This window comes from Chiloscyllium punctatum, chromosome 3 (assembly GCF_047496795.1).
Source record: "Chiloscyllium punctatum isolate Juve2018m chromosome 3, sChiPun1.3, whole genome shotgun sequence".
Lineage (NCBI taxonomy): Eukaryota > Metazoa > Chordata > Chondrichthyes > Orectolobiformes > Hemiscylliidae > Chiloscyllium > Chiloscyllium punctatum.
Window position 1 is genome coordinate 75,282,619 of NC_092741.1, and position 16,903 is coordinate 75,299,521.

The window sequence follows — 16,903 nt, forward strand, 5'->3', positions numbered from 1 at the left end:
TATACTTGGGTTTCTTTCTAATCTCTCTTTCCAGTTTTTAAACATTTTGCCCTCCTAGTTGCTTTCTTGTTTTCCTTGCACCTTCTGTCCTTTTCTAGGACTTCTGCTTTGCTGCCTTCTGTTGCATGTCTTACCCTTCTTTATCCAGACTCTTGTGGTGCAGTGCATCAGTCTGGGTCCAGTTATGACATGTTGGTTCAGGTGGAGCCAGTGACATGCAGGTTAATAGATCATGACCTCTTTCAACAACCTGCTTTTGATGGCTGAAAGTGGTGTCTAGCTGCTGACATGCATATAATACACTTCTCCTCAAGTGAGGACTCTAGTGGTACTTGATGGTTCCAGTCACAAATGAATTGAGTTTCTTTTTGTTGGTCAGGTGTGCTCTTGTGCTGGGTCAGCCTCAAATGGCAACAGCTGATCAGGATTTGAGGGGGTGGAATAGTGTGGGAGCAATAGGCCCTCTGTGAAAGCAGGCCATTTGACCCACTTATTCCAGTGTCCCACCTACCCTATCCCTGTACTTCCCAAGACTAATCCACCTTGCCAGGGATGGGTAGGCTATGATAGGTAATTTAGCATGACCAAACCACCTAATTTGCACAGCTTTGAGCAAACCAGAGCACCTGAAGGAAACCCTCAGTGCAAACTCCTCAGCCACCTGAGGGGGAATGGAACTCCGATCCCTGGAGATGAAAGGCAGCAGGGCTAATCACAGCTATTCTGCCACTTGCCTTGTCCCAGTCCCATGAGTCCAGAGATTTACACCTGCCTACTCAGCAGTTTGAGTGGTGCCTTGGAATAATTTGTTCCCCACAAGGTAATTGGAAATGACTTTCAATCCAAGAAAACTTTTGCTGATGCATTTGAAATATGCAGACATGTTGCAAAACCAAATAGCAGAATAAGCAAAATTTGAACATTACATCTTTCAAGACTGTAGTAACAGCAGCTTTTTTTCAATTCAGCTGCTGACCAAGTCATACTTTCATGGGGAGAAGTATGATGCAGTTAAGTCAGCTGCCTAGCTTGCTTTATGACCAGTGAGTGCAGATTGGATATTGCTGCTGACCAGAGAACTTTGTCTTGTTTACACTCTTCCAGTTAGGAAATACCAATGTAAAAATCTTAACAGGTGTCTCCATAATGGCAGTTGGGTCAAATGTTGACTAACTGTTTTGCCGAGTTACAAAACTAATATCTGACATCCTAGTGTTATCTTAAAGTTCCTTCCCATTATCCATCCATACATGCCAGAAACTCTTGCAATAAACGTCTTAAACTACTGGGAATTACCACTGATTAGATGTTCAGAAGTGACTGAGTCTTCAAGCTGCTGTTTGTCCCATTCACAAATGATCTGACACTGTACAGCCAAGCAAATCCTGGTTAAGAGCTGCAACTCCACACTTTTTTTAAATCATGACACAGCCAAGGAGCTGTATGTACTCTTGATACCTGTGGCATGTAAATTTCCTGCTCAGCTGTCAATAAGTGGTTACAATTGGGTGTTAAAGAAAACTGCTATCCAAAAATGATTAAGTGAGCTGGTGTCAGTGAAGCTGTGTAATAAATGACAATGCTATGATTGTGTTTGTAGCAAAATGCAAATTCACCTATGTAAACCAAAGTTCTTCAGCTATACAGCTTTCTGAAAGGCATAAATGGTATGAAATATTTTTGCATTAACTTGTTAGATTTAACTGTTGCCATGATAAGGCTATGGCAATATTAGCGTAAGTCAAACAGCATTTCCTGCCTGTTTTTGGAAATTTTTCGTTTGGAGAACTTGCATTTGAAGTGGTCTTAAGACTTTTCAGTTTATGAATGTATACATGCTCAACAGTAAAGAATATTTCTTCAACCATGGAAGTTCCAGCTAGGATCCACGAAGCCAGGCAGCCATACTCTCTCTCATTGAGTCAAATCATCAACTGATTTTTCTCATCCTTCAAATGATGAGACCACTTTCCCCCCTCATCTGTCTCTTGTCTAATTTTCAGCAAAGAAATGGAAGCTTCCCAGTATTGGGTTGTATTATTTGTCTTGACTTTCTTTTCACTTGAGGCTAGTTGTTGGCCTGTTTTGTACAAAAATGAAGGTTTAAGATTAAGTGAGTCTCCATTTTCTAACTTGTGGCAAAAAGTGATTTTTGTCTTACAATTGAACAAGCAATGAAAAATTGAATTTTTTGGACTTTCTCCAGGTGGGCTGATGGATTTAGTGCCAATGGTTGCAATGGATCACCAAAACATCTGTTTGATCATCCTTTCCTTCAGGTGAGTAGGCACTATCAGCATTGCTGAAAAATCCTTTTTAAATATTAGCAACAATATCAAAACTAATTTGTCCAGCTTATGTTTTTTAAAAAACAATGCTTGTCAAGCAAGCAGAACAACTCCTCCTGCAGTAAGTATTGATCTGTTTTCAGTTTTTCCCTGGTCTTTGACCTTTGTCACTGAAAGTGGCTTCCTGTACCCTACTGACGGACTTTTCATGACATCGCCCCACGTTCTCTCTATTCCCATATCCCAGCTGTTCTGTCATCTCTTTAATCAAGATTTTAGCTTTTTTACTTTGGGGTCTGGGAAAATTTTGAATCATAACTTTGCTTGTCATCTGCCCTCTATTTGCCTAAATGTAAGGCAGCTGGAGCTTAAGTACCAACTGAAGGAGATTTTGTGAAGTGAAATGGAAGAAACTCTAGAGAATTTGAGTGAGGCAGGGAAGAAGCTTTTCTCACTTACCACCATTTATTTCTTGTCTCCTTTCAGGCAGTGGGAATGTTTCTTGGAGAAGTCTCCTGTTTGGCTGTATTCTACATACTCTTATGCCATGATCGAAGAAAACCAGAACCCCAAATGGCTTCTGCGAAGAAATTCAACTCTTTCATTTTCCTACCCCCTGCACTTTGTGACATGACAGCCACCAGTATTATGTACATTGGTAAGCATTACTGACCTGACTTTTTTCCAAGGATTTTTGGTAAATAAACCAAAATACTCAGATCAAGAATAATTTAAATATTAGCTCTTAACATTTTGATCCACTTTCAATCAGTTAAATTATCAAAATTGAGTACACTAGTCAATTTAAGACAGGCCACCCAGTTAGATTTGTTACATTATAACTGAGTTATAGATAAACATTACAGCATGATACAAGCCATTTAACCCTCTGATTCCATAGGTTTGCACAACAATGTGATGTCTAGCTCACTCAGATGTACAGCATGGAAACAGACCCTCAGTCCAACCAGTCCAGGTATCCCAACCCATCTAGTCCCACCTGCCAGCACCTGGTCCATATCCCTCCCAACCCTTCCTATTTATATACACATCCAAATGCCTCTTAAATGTTGGAATTGTACCAGCCTCCACCACATCCTCTGGCTGCTCATTCCATACATGTACCACCCTCTGCATGAAAAGGTTGCCCCTTGGGTCTCCTTTTATATCTTCCCCTCTCACCCTAAACCTATGCCCTCTAGTTCTGGACTCCCTGACCCCAGGGAAAAGACTAAATTATCCTATCCATGCCCCTCATAATTTTGTAAACCTCTAAGGTCACCCCTCAGCCTCTGATGCTCCAGGGAAAACAGCCCCAACCTGTTCAGCCTCCTATATAGCTCCAATCCTCAACCCTGGCAACATCCTTGTAAATCTTTAGCCCTGGCAACATCCCTTTCAAGTTTCACAACATCTGATAGGAGACCAGAATTGCACACAACATTCCAACAGTGGCCTAACCAATGTCCTGTACAGCTGCAACATGATCTCCCAACTCCTGTACTCAATACTTTGACCAGTAAAGGTTTGTACTCAATACTTTGACCAGTACCAAATGCCACCTTCACTATCTTATCTACCTGCGACTCTACTTTCAACATGCACTCCAAGGTCTTTGTTCAGCAACACTCCTTAGGACCTTACCATTTAAGTGTATAAGTCCTGCTAAGATTTGTTCTCCCAAAATGCAGCACCTCTAATTTTTCTGAATTAAACACCATCTGCCACTTCTCAGCCCCTTGGCCCATCTGGTCCAATCCTGTTGTAGTCTGAGATAACCCTCTTTGCTGTCCACTACACCTCCAATTTTGGTGTCATCTGCAAACTTGCTAACTACCTCTTATGTTCGCATCCAAATCACTTATCTAAATGACAAAGTAGAGGATCCAGTACTGATCCTTGTGGCACTCCACTGGTCACAGGCCTCCAGTCTGAAAAACAACCCTCCGCCACCACCACAGTCTGTCTTCTACCTTTTTGAGCCAGTTCTGTATCCAAATGGCTAGTTCTCCCTATATTCAATGAGGTCTAACCTTGCTAATCAGTCTCCCATGGGGAACCTTGTCAAACACCTTACTGAAGTCCATATAGATGTCATGTACTGCTCTGCCCTCATCAATCCTTTATTACTATTTCAGAAAACCCAATCAAGTTTGAGACACCATTTCCCACAAAGCCATGTTGACTATCCTGAATCAGTCCTTGCCTTTCCAAATACACATACATCCTGTCCCTTGGGATTCCCTCCAACTTGCCCACCTGTGAAGTCAGGCTCACCAGCCTGTAGTTCCCTGGCTTGTCTTTACTACCCTTCAACAGTGGCACCACATTTGCCAACCTAGAGTCTTCCAGCATCTCACCTGTGACTATCAATGATACAAATATCTCAGCAAGAGGCCCAGCAATCATTCTCTAGCTTCCAAGAGTTCTCTGGTACACCTGATCAGGTCCTCGGGATTTATTCCCTTTTAACCGTTTCAAGACATCCAGCACTTCCTCCTCTGTAATCTGGACACTTTGCAAGATGTGACATCTTTCCCTACAGTCTACATCTTCCATATCCTTTTCCACAATAAATACTGATGCAAAATATTTCTTTATCTCCCCCATTTTCTGTGGCTCCACACAAAGGCTGCCTTTGTGATCTTTGAGGGGCCCTAATTCTCTCCCTAGTTACCCTTTTTTTTGTCCTTTATTTGTCAAAACCCTTTGGATTCTCAATTCTATTTGCTAAAGCTATCTCATGTCCCCTTTTTGCCCTCCTGATTGCCCTCCTAAGTATCTTACTTCCTTTATACTCTTCTAAGGATTCACTCTATCTATCCTGTTTATACCTTGCACATTCTTTTCCGTAACAAAACCCTCCACTTCCTTCGTACAGCATTCCCTATACCAACCAGCCTTCCCTTTCACCCTGACAGGAGTATACTTCTGGATTCTTGTTATCTCCTTTCTGAAGGCCTCCCATTTTCTAGCTGTCCCTTTTACCTGCAAACATTTGCCTCCAATCAGCTTTTGAAAGTTCTTGCCTAATACCATCAAAATTGGCCTTTCTCCAATTTAGAACTTCAACTTTTAGATCTGGTTTATCCTTTTCCATCACTCTTTCAAAACAGAATTATAGCTATCTTACACAATTCAATTTGCATCCATATGTTTATCTAATGACTATTTAAATGCCCTCAAGTTGGAGATTCTATTACTGTTGTAGGGGTGCAGAACAGTCTCTTAAGTAAAGAAATTACCTCTATCTGTCCTAATATCTATCACCCCTCCATACAAAGCAATGTCCCCTTGTGAGCTGTCTGAGGGGGAAAAAGTTCAGTGTATCCTACCTAGCCTTCTGATTACCTTGTCTCAATGTCACCCATCAACCCTCTTCTCTCCATCAAAAACAGCCTCCAGTCCCTCCGCCTTTCCTCAGACCTTCCCTCCATACTAGGCAAATCCTCATCCATCTCCTCTGAACCCTTTCCAAAGCTTCCACATCCTTCCTCTAATGCAGCAACCAGAATTGTACACATACTCCAGTGCAGCTGCACCAGAGGTTTGTACATGACTCTGACTCTAACTCAATCCCTCCACCAATAAAAGCTAACACCCAGTCTTATCAATCTGGGTGGCAACTTTCAGGGTCTATATACATGGGCACCCAGATCACTCTGCTCATCTACACTACTAAGAATCTTGCCATTAGCCCAATAGCTTTTTATTCCCATTGCTCCTTCCAAAGTGAATCCCCTCCATTTTCAACATTAAACTCCATTTGCCACCTCAGCCCAGCTCTGCAGCTTATCTATGTCCCTCTAACCTACAGCATCCTTTGGCACTATCCACAACACTACTGACCTTGGTGTCATCTGCAAATTTACTAACCCACATTGAAGGTTCAAAAGTATCTGGCTTCTCGTGAATTAGATTGTTTACTTTGCATTTTGCCTTCTGTGCCTGTTTGCAAATGTGCAACCTTAGCTTCTCTCCCAGCTGAGGTTGAGAAAACCTTTAAAGCTGCTATTGAGAATTACTAAGGGTGAAGCTAAGCCCTACATTTGGATTTTTGTCCCTTGAAATTGTAAAGAAAGCTAACTTGGAGACTGCATAGATTCAGTTGCTCTTTGGTTAAAAAGAACCCTCTTCCTCTTTAGAGGAAATGAGCCCTAGGGAAGTAGATAGGGAACTTCCCTAAAGAGAAATCCACTTCAGATTAGACTGTCTCCTTTTTTTTTGGTGGCATGTGACTATCATGGCAGCACAGTGGTTAGCACTGCTGCTTCATAGCATCAGAGACCTGGGTTCAATTCCTGCCTCAGGCAACTGTGTAGTTTGCACATTCTCCCCATGTCTGCATGGGTTTCCTCCCACAACTCAAGTGCAGGTTAGGTGAATTGGCCATGCTGAATCACCTATAGTAGTGGGTGAAGAGGTAACTGTAGGGAATGGGTCTGGGTGGGTTGTGCTTCAGCAGGTCAGTGTGGACTTGTTGGGCTGAAGGGCCTGTTTCCACTGGGCCACTATGCCCCCCTTCTGTTTTAACTTGTTTCCTGTATTAGTGTTCATATTTTACTGCTATGCTGTGGGTGAAAATGGACCACAACCTGAATTGTACTTTGATTTGTTCCTGCAAGTTGCAGGAAATTCAGTTTCCTTGACAAGGTGGGGGAATGTAACTGATTCCAGGACCATTGCTAATCTAAATTGAAGAAATTAATGCTGTTCAATGTACTGTTTTTGCTCACCTGGCCACTATCCTCATTTAATATTCAGTTGTTTTAATGTAGTCTACTTGGCCACCTTTTACCAAAATAAAAGGGAAAGTGATGCTGTCCTGAGGTCCACCATTCTATCCTCATAGCACTAAATTTACTGCTGACTGGGCAGACTGTTTCCATAAATGTGTAGTGTGCAGAAGTATCTTTGGTAATAAATATTGTTACTGTGGGATGATGGCAAAACTAAACATAGCTAAAATCCAACTAGATCATCAATCAAGTTGAATAATGGCCTAAACCAAGCATCCATACTACTCTGCTCCTGTGGTTTTTAAATGTTTGGAGCAGTGGATAAAATATTCACTTAAGCTTATTTCCCTAATAAAGTTTAGATCTTATCTTGTGGGGAAGACCTGTTCATACCTGTATAATTTAAAATTTTCTAAATAGTGATAGTCATTAGAGGAGGCTTGTGTTCTATAAAGGCTGCATCCATCGGGTAAAGTCCTAGCCCCCTTCAGGGAAAATTTTTAAGCAATTCTTTGCTGTGCAATGAAAACTAACCTAGATTTTACAATTGACTTTTTATAGTTCAAGATTAGATAATCCAAACTGAGCAACTTGGTACAAATCTTAAACAGGAGGTGGCCATGGGCCCCAGGTATGTCTGCCTCTTAGGATATGTGGAACAGTCCATCTTCCACAGCTACACTGGCACCACCTCCACTACATCAATGACTGAATCAGCACTGCCTCATGCTCCCACAAGGAGGTTGAACAGTTCATCCAGGAGAAAGTGAGGACTGGAGATCAGCTGAATGTGTTGCTGGAAAAGCACAGTAGGTCAGGTAGCATCCAAGGAACAGGAGATTCAACGTTTTGGGCATCAGCCCTTCAGGAATGAGGAAAGTATGTCCAGCAGGCTAAGAAAAAGGTAGGGGGAGGGGCATTGGGAATGCAATAGGTGGAAGGAGGTGAAGGTGATAGGCTGGAGTGGGGGTGGGGGCAGAGAGGTCAGGAAGAAGATTGCAGGTTAGAAAGGCAGTGCTGAGCTTTAGGGATTTGACTGAAGGTGGGGGGAGGGGAAATGAGGAAACTGGAGAAATCAGAGTTCATCCCTTGTGGTTGGAGTGTTCCCAGGCAGAAGATGAGGTGCTCTTCCTCCAACCATGTTGCCATGGTCTGATGGAGTCCAAGGACCTGCATATCCTTGGTGGAGTGGGAGGGAGAGTTGAAGTGTTGGGCTACAGGGTGGTTGGGTTGGTTGGTTGGTCTGGTTGGTCCAGGTGTCCCAGAGGTATTCTCTGAAACATTCTGCAAGTAGGCGGCCTGTCTCCCCCAATATAGAGGAGGCCACATCTGGTGCAGTGAATGCAATAAATGGTGTGGAGGTGCAGGTGAATTTGTGGCAGATATGGATGTCCCTTGGGGCCTTGGAGGGAAGTAAGGGGGGAGGTGTGGGTGCAAGTTTTGCACCTTCCCCTGCTACTGCAAGAAATGCTAGGAGTGGAGGTTGGGTTGGTGGGGGGTGTGGACCTGACGGAGTGGTCTTTTGGAACGCTGATAGGGGAGGGAAGTATATCCCTGGTGGTGGGGTCAGTTTTAGAAGTGGTGGAAATGATGGCAGATGATACGCTGGATATGGAGGTTGGTGGGGTGGTAGGTGAGGACCAGTGGGGTTCTGTCCTGGTGGTGGTTGGAGGGGCAGGGCTCAAGGGCAGAGGAGTGGGAAGTAGAAGAGGAGGTGGAGGGCATCGTTGACTACATCTGGGGGGAAATTGCAGTCCTTGAAGGAGGCCATCTGGTGTTATGGTTTTGGAACTGTTCCTCCTGGGAACATGTGGCAGAGACTAAGGAATTAGGAATATGGGATGGCCCCCTCTATATTGGGGAGACAGGCCATCTACATGCAGAACATTTCAGAACACCTCGGACACTCCAGACCGACCAACCCAAACACCCTCTGGCTCAGAACTTCAACCACACACCCCTCCCCCTCAAGGACATGCAGGTCCTTGGACGACTCCATTGCCAGACCATAGCAACACGACAGCTGGTAAAAGAGCACCTCATCTTCTGCCTAGGAACCCTCCAACCACAAGGGATGAACTCTGATTTCTCCAGTTTCCTCATTTTTTTTTTCCCCTTCTTTCCCCACCCTTGTCTCAGTCCCAACCCTTGAACTCAGCACCACCTTCCTAACCTGCAATCTTCTTCCTGACCTCTGCCCCCAACCCTACTCTGGCCAATCACCCTCACCTTAACCTCCTCCCACCTATTGCATTTCCAACACCCCTCCCCCAAGTCCCTCCTACCTTTTATCTTGGCCTGGTTGGCACACTTTCCTCATTCCTGAAGAAGGGCTCATGTCCTTAATGTCAATTCCCCTGCTCCTTGGATGCTGCCTGACTGCACTTTTCCAGCAACACATTTTTAACACATTTTGAACAGTCAGTAATGGTTTTATAGTGTTGGTTTAATTTGTTCTTGCTGGTTAGTCGATTCCCTGATCCATGTTTGTGCTGTCTGTCTTTTGTAAGCCAGCTGTTGGGGGAGGGGGTGGTAAGCGAAAAGAGGAATGCAATTGGGAGTTGACTGCTGACATGAGGAACCCCTTTTCCCTCCCTGAATGACATGGGCTTTGTGCTATCAACATATACTGAAATTCCTGTGTTCTTACAGTTACCTTGCATGATCTTCAAGATAATGCAACCTTGTGCAGTTGCTGTGGGTCTACCTTTTTCAAAGTTGATCGGTTTTATGCTTCCCGCTCAGCAATTTGCACCAAGTCAGGCCCATCCACTTGAAATGTTTTTTTACTGTATACTACTTTATCTTCCAGCTTTAAACTTGACAAGTGCATCCAGTTTCCAGATGTTACGTGGAGCTGTTATCATCTTCACTGGCCTGCTCTCTGTTGCCTTCCTAGGCCGTCGTTTAATGTCCAGTCAGTGGGTGGGGATTTTTCTCACCATCTGTGGCCTTGTGGTAGTGGGCCTGGCAGACTTTGTCAGTGGAAATAATGATCAAGGCCACAAGTTATCTCAAGTTATAACTGGTAAGTAAATGTATTAAGTGCTGTATGTGGATTAGTTTTGAACCAACTTGTTTTGAATTTGGTTTGCAGCTACTTTTAAAGCCTGTTTTGGTTCAGTTATCAGCAGGAAAAGAAACTGGCTGGGCAAGTTGCTCTTTGAACCAGTTCAAACTGGTCAGTTTCAACATGTTGAATGTCTTAATTGTACTTTGTTTTGCTAAATATCTTATTTGAGAACTTTTTTGAGGGTAGTGAATATGGAATTCTCAACACCAGCTTGGTGGTTTAAATATATTTTAAGGCTGACAGTTTGTCACTAAGGGATTTTCTGGGGGAAAGGGCTGAAACATGGTCTTCAGCTCAGCTGTGATCTCTGAATGGTGGAGCAGACTCGATGGGATAGATGGTTGCCTGCCTGTTCGCTGTTCTATTCATTCTAGAACCACTTAAATTCTAGATCATCCTCCATTTCCATAGCCATCCCAAATCATCTTGGCAAATGCCAGTCAAACAACTAGTACATGGAATACAAGTGGATTAGATGATCTTCCATACATTCACACTCACTCCAGATGCAGTGACTCTGGGGAAATAGCATTCTTCACACTTTGGTTCCAAAAGGGAGTCTAGTGTGAGGAATAGCTGTAGTGTGGATTACTAAAGTTTGAAAGTTCTCTCTTTTCCTCATGCTCTCCACAGCTACCGTCTGACTTGTTTTGGCACACTTTACTCCACCCTTTTTGTTGAATAAAAAAGGCATTCTTGGAGTCAGATGTATAGCCACAGAAACAGACCATTCAGTCCAACTTGTCCATGCCAACCAGATATCCTAATCTAGTTCCACCTTCTTACTGGAGCAGATGTCAATTCACCTTTTTCTAATTTTTCCATTGTTCAATAGGTTGAATTTTTACCTTTTTTACCAAGTGGCTTTTTTTTTTGAAATGGCCAGTTTTCTGAGGAATTGTTTCCTAAAACAAAAAGTTACCATTTGTGACAATGCTGTACTACATGGAATAGAATTCAGACTTGTCATCAGTGAAGCACTGGCTATCTGCAGCAGAATTGCTCTCTAACACAATCTGCAACCTTGTGGGCTGGCACATCCTCTATTAGCTTTAAGCTGAGGAACAAACCTGGTTCAATGAAGAGGGTGTGCAAGGTCCAGAAAGCTTCAGGTTGAAGCTTGCAGAGTAGGACTGTATATGCCAGGCAGCATAAGCTGTAAGTGACAGTTAAGGCTCTCGCTACTTCAATGAAGATTGAAGCTCTTGATATCCTGACACATCCATCTGGATTTGAGTCCATATTCTGCATAAGCTTGCAGAATACTCCTTAACTTGGGGCTAAGTCAGCATGGTTTTGTGAAGGGAAGGCCATGCCTGACAGTTCTCTCTCCTTTTTAAAGAATTGGCAAGCTGGCCAACAGCCAGTGGACATTATCTGTTTTGGATTTCTAGAAGGCCTTTTGCTAAGGTGTCTCTCAGGATGCTGCTAAACAAGATAACTGCTTGTAGTGCAGCAAGATACTGGCCTGGACAGATTTGGCAGAGGGTAAGGATAAAGGGGATTTTTAAGTCTAACTAGTGGAGTTCTGCAGGGTTCAGTGTTGGGACCACCACTATTACATTATATACTAGCAAAGAGTAGATGAAGGTGATAGGGTGGAGCAGATAGGTGGGAAGGAAGATTGGCAGGTAGGACAGGTCAGAGGATGGTGCTGAACTGGGGTAAGGTGGGAGGGGGAGAAGGGGAAATGTGGAAACTAGAAGTTTGCATTGTTGCCCTGGGATTGAACTCTTCAGAGGCAGATGAGGTGTTCTTCCTCCAGGCATTGGGTGGTATAAAAGGCCTAAGACCTGTATCTCCTTGGCAGTAAGGAGTTGAAATTTTGCCTCCCAGGGTAGTGGGGTTGATTTTGGTCTGAGTGTCACAGATCTTCCCTAAAGCACTCTTGAAAGACTACATCCAGTTTCCATGTAGAGGAGACCATATCAGGAGCAACAGATGCAATCAATGACATTGGCTGTGCAGGGGAAACTTTGGATGTGGAAGGCTCCTTTTTTGAGGCCTTGGATGGAGGTGAGGGGACAGGGGAGAAGTGCCTTCAATCCTGAAGGGCTTTTGCCCAAAAACAGTTTTTTCCTGCTTCTGCTGTCTGACCTGTGCTTTTTCAGCACCACTCTAATCTAGACTGATCTCCAGCATCTGCAATCCTCCCTTTTGCCTAGTCTGTCTTTGTTTCTAGGCAACAGACAGGAATTTCACAGTAAATTTTCCCATTTCAGTCCTTTCTGTAAACTTTTTGGTCTTTTTTTTTTAGGAGACCTCCTAATTATCATTGCACAGATCATTGTGGCTATCCAGATGGTGCTGGAAGAGAAATTTGTTTATAAGCATGATGTACACCCACTTCGAGCTGTAGGTACTGAAGGTATGTTCTACTGATGCCAATGTTCTCTCCTCCAACAGAAGTGAGCATGAATGAAGCTGTGTATACTTGTGTTCTCTTGAGGGAAGGTGCTTGTCTTTTTAATGAACCATTTGTCACTTTGTGGTACAATATTCTTAACTGGGGTGTCACTTTTGTAACATGGCTGGGATAATGGTGTTTAATAGTACATGAATAATTGCTTTTAACAAACCTAAGGTGAAGTTGAAGATAGATTCACATTAGTTTTAACTTCATGTCTTTTAATGCACAATAGTTAATCACTAATTTCAGTGGCTTCATCTACCCTAACATTTTTCATAGCTTTTACTTGAATTTAGACAGCCTTGAGGAGAGAACACCCTAACTAGGGGAAAAGTACATCTAAACACTTCTCTTTAGAGTTGAATAATGTTAAGGTTGCATCTGCAGAGAACTAACTTTTCAGCAAATGCTGCTTCCTGGATTTGTGACATGGTCAGTAGGAGAGGAAGCTAGTTCTGTTTGACTTCCCATACCTGCTGCATGAGCATAAGCTTTTACTCTTGATTTACTGTGGCACATAGTGCAAATTGGAATGAAAAGGTAGTCTCTGACCATGCAACTGCTATCAAATGTTGCAAACGATACAGTTCATCAAAAGAGGGGCATTAGTGAAAGATCTGTGCTTGCTAGGCCTACATGTGACTCTAGGTCCATAGCAAAGACTTAACTGGGGGTAAACGTAATCTGGTAAAGCAATAAGATTCGATTACTAGATTAGTGTGGAAACAGGCCCTTTGGCCCAACATGTCCACACCAACCCACCAAAGTGTATACCACCCAGACCCATACTCCTACGTTTACCCCTTCACCTAACACTATGGGCAACTTGGCATAGCCAATTCACCTAACCTGAGCTTTTTTTTGGCTTGTGGGAGGAAACCAGAGCACCCGGAGGAAACCCATGCAGACACTGGGAGAATGTGCAAACTCCAGGTGCCTGAAGTGGGAATTGAACCTGGGTCTCTAGTGCTGTGAGGCAGTAGTGCTAACCACTGCCACCATGCTGCCCACTAAATACTGGCTTTGATAGCAATGTCTACATTTCCATAAATAAACTTAAATCAAATCTGGCAATTTTAATTTCATTCTAAAGGTTAATAGAATGCTGCCATCAATGCATCTAACTTTAAATTTACACTTTTTTAAAACAGGTCAATGAATCTGTTCCTTATTCCATTGCCTTGCCCCACCATAATGTACAAGTAATACCTCACAGAGGTGAATGAAGTGCAACTTAGCATAAATAGCACTAGTATGCCCCTGTCTCTGCTCCAATATTTAATGATTTTGGCATTACACATGCTTGGACAGACTATATGCACTTTTTAGTATTCCTGGCTTGCTTAATGTGATGCTGCTCCATACTGTCCATGGCTTTTTTTCCAAGAGGTTGTAAAAGACACTAAGGTCTGGGTTGAAGGGTTTTGGGGCCTATTCAATTATAGCTAACAGGTAACCGCCTCAGGCAAAAGGCACTTGATTTTTTTAAATAAAAAGCTTGTACAATGAATGGAGAATGGCCAGTTCTCCAGCTCTGCTAATGTCAAACCAGACTAAATCAGAAAAGTGGGGTGTTGAAAAAGCTGCTGGACTCAAATAGGGGGGGGAAAAAAGCAGGTCCATGTTGATCCTCCCTCAGACATTTCTCCTCTAAGACCTTGCTTGGTTTTTCACCTTTGTGCCAAGAGGTGTTTATAGGGATCATTGCAAGTACTTGGAGCAGCATAATTAAGTTGTGGTAATCTGTTGATTTTTCAGATAGGTTAAGATGTTCTGTGGCTTTTGTTTCATTTGGTAATCTTATGTACATTCTGCTTAAAACAGTGGTTTGACCAACTGCATTGCTCCAGAATATCTGCATTACATCTGCTTAACCAGCAAAGTTTAGGGTCTGGGCTACTTGATGTTTTGAGGGGTTCTGGCCTGGTCCATAACCATTTTTTTTCTTTCATCTGACTCACCCAATTTTATCCACTCTTGTGGTTTCTCTTACTACTAAAATGTTTCAATCTTTGATTATTGTTTGAAAACACAATACTAAAATCTTTCCCTAGAGAGCCATTGTGGATTACATTTTGAGATTTTCATTGGAATATATTTGAAGTATTCTTTGAGGCAAAGTTTGATTATTCACCTTCAGGCTACCTTTTTGGTCTATAACTAATTGGCCTTGGCCAACTGTTCTTAAAATGCAAAGACAGTATGACTAACTTCTTCGAAAAGACTGCTCACAAGTCTAAGTGACTTCTAGTGTGCATACCTAATGACTGATTTACTGCACTTGAACACTCTGACCAATGCAGTGCACAGCATTTTGAGTGGCAAGTGTTTTAACAAAAGCAAATTACTGAAATGTTTCATTTTATTGTAGAAATTCCACTTGCAAACTTAACTCTTTTTGGTCAACTAATCTTCAGGTTTAAGCTTGCAGCTAACATTTGTTTTTCTGCCTTTTAGGAATGTTTGGCTTCATCATCCTAACTGCACTGCTGATTCCAATGTACTATATCCCTGTGGGCCAATTCAGTGGCAATCCCAGAGGTGTTCTCGAAGATGCATTGGATGCTTTCTGTCAAATAGGTCTAAAGCCACTAATCTTTGTAGCCCTCTTGGGAAACATCTTGAGCATTGCATTCTTTAACTTTGCTGGTATTAGTGTCACAAAAGAAATCAGTGCAACCACACGCATGGTTCTGGACAGTCTGAGGACAATGGTAATCTGGATAGTGAGTCTTGCTGTGGGTTGGGAACAGTTCCATGGTCTCCAAATTCTAGGCTTCATCATCCTGCTGTTAGGTGCAGCACTCTACAATGGCTTCCATAAGCCAGTCCTAGCAAGGCTTCCCTGGTACAGGGAGCGAATGGAGGAAGAGTATGAAAGGGAACGATTATTGACTGAAAACAAGGACTCCATTAATGTCAGCCCATGAAACCAATGCTTTGAAGTTGCTAACGGTTTGCCTCCTAAATGGAAATTTAACTTGTTTTTCCAATTGAAGCAGATCCACCTAAATTCCTTAACCTGTTTAATGGTGCTGCAAGACTGTACACTATCTTGGAATATTATGTAAATTGTTTCTCAGTACCATGAGCCAGGCAGGTGTGCTGCAACCTTTGGGCAACTTGCATGGTCCTGAAATGTCTGAGACTTGCATCTGTTGTAACTGGCATTGGTTACTGACTGCTTCAGTGAGAAGTATGAGATTACAAATGGGAGGAAAAGATGCTACCTTGATTTCCTATTGTCCTAGGCGAAATCTCTTGGATTCTGCAGCTGGCTGTAGTTCAATCTCAGTGGTGGGTTTTCTCAGTTGGCGCTCTCCTTGGGTTTGCAGATTTGCCAACAGTGAGGCAGCCAAACTGATAATGCCCCCATTTCACCCCTTTGGTCTTGCAATGATTGTCCTTCCCACTTCCCTCCTTCTCTTCACCCCCCCCCCCCCCCCCCCCCCCCCCCCACACCAACTTCCTCCTCTGATATGCTGATCTGTATTGAACAGATCTTAAGTTTAATGAGTGTAATTTTTAAACTCTGCTTTTGATCATTGTACAGAATTATTTTAAAATCCTTTGAGTATTCCATGATTAAAATAACAGTTGATTTCTGGGCATTCTCCATGTAATTCCAAGGAAGTAATTTATTTTGCTTTGTAATATGAAATGAAAATGTATATAGTTATAAATCTCTAGTGCTTCAAAAAATAAACCACTATTCTAGATCTTTGTGCAGGATCTTACATTTAATTCTTTCACTTATGAATTGTTTTTGCAGCATCTGCACACTGAACAGAATTGGGATTGGAACAAATAACATGTAGTTCACCACTAATTTTGTATGATTTTGACCAGGTCACCTCTGATCATACTGTCCATTTTGTACCCAGTCCCCTGACCCCACAATTTTACACAATTGTCAGAATGTTTGAGCTTTTTTCCCATTAGCATCACTACAGTGGAAGCAGGCCACTCAGCCCAAGTCCACACCAACTCTCTGAACATCCCACCCCCTCCCAAATCCCTGCATTTCCCATGGCTAATTCACCCAACTACACATTCCTGGACAGTAAGGGCCAATTTAGTATGGCCAATCCACCTAACCTAGTCTATCTTTGGACTATGGGAGGAAACTGGAGCACCCAGAGGAAACCCATGCAAACAAATGTACAAACTGTCACTTGAGGCTGGAATTGAACCCAGGTCCCTGGCACAGTTCCAGTACTGCTGCTAAAGACCAAGGCTACTTTGAGTAGAAGGCCCATTTTGGCCATAGTGGTTAGTCATGGTTGCCATGCTGGCTGCTGAATGTTGTCAGATGTGCAGCATGGAAACAGACCCTTTGGGTTGGGATGGACAGGTTGGACCAATCTAGTTCCACTTGCCAGCACTTGGCCCA

General features: G+C 42.9%; 1 protein-coding gene across 1 annotated transcript in view; it reads left to right on the forward strand.

Moving 5' to 3' along the window:
- slc35f6 (solute carrier family 35 member F6) overlaps positions 1-15,951 on the forward strand; it is a 31,914-nt gene extending 15,963 nt beyond the window's left edge. Inside the window, exons 2-6 of the mRNA XM_072555211.1 lie at positions 2,207-2,279; positions 2,775-2,946; positions 9,840-10,055; positions 12,358-12,468; positions 14,968-15,951. Coding sequence (XP_072411312.1) covers positions 2,207-2,279; positions 2,775-2,946; positions 9,840-10,055; positions 12,358-12,468; positions 14,968-15,440 — 1,045 coding nt within the window. The 3' untranslated portion in view covers positions 15,441-15,951. The remainder of the gene's footprint in view (positions 1-2,206; positions 2,280-2,774; positions 2,947-9,839; positions 10,056-12,357; positions 12,469-14,967) is intronic.
- The last annotated feature ends 952 nt before the right edge of the window (positions 15,952-16,903 follow it).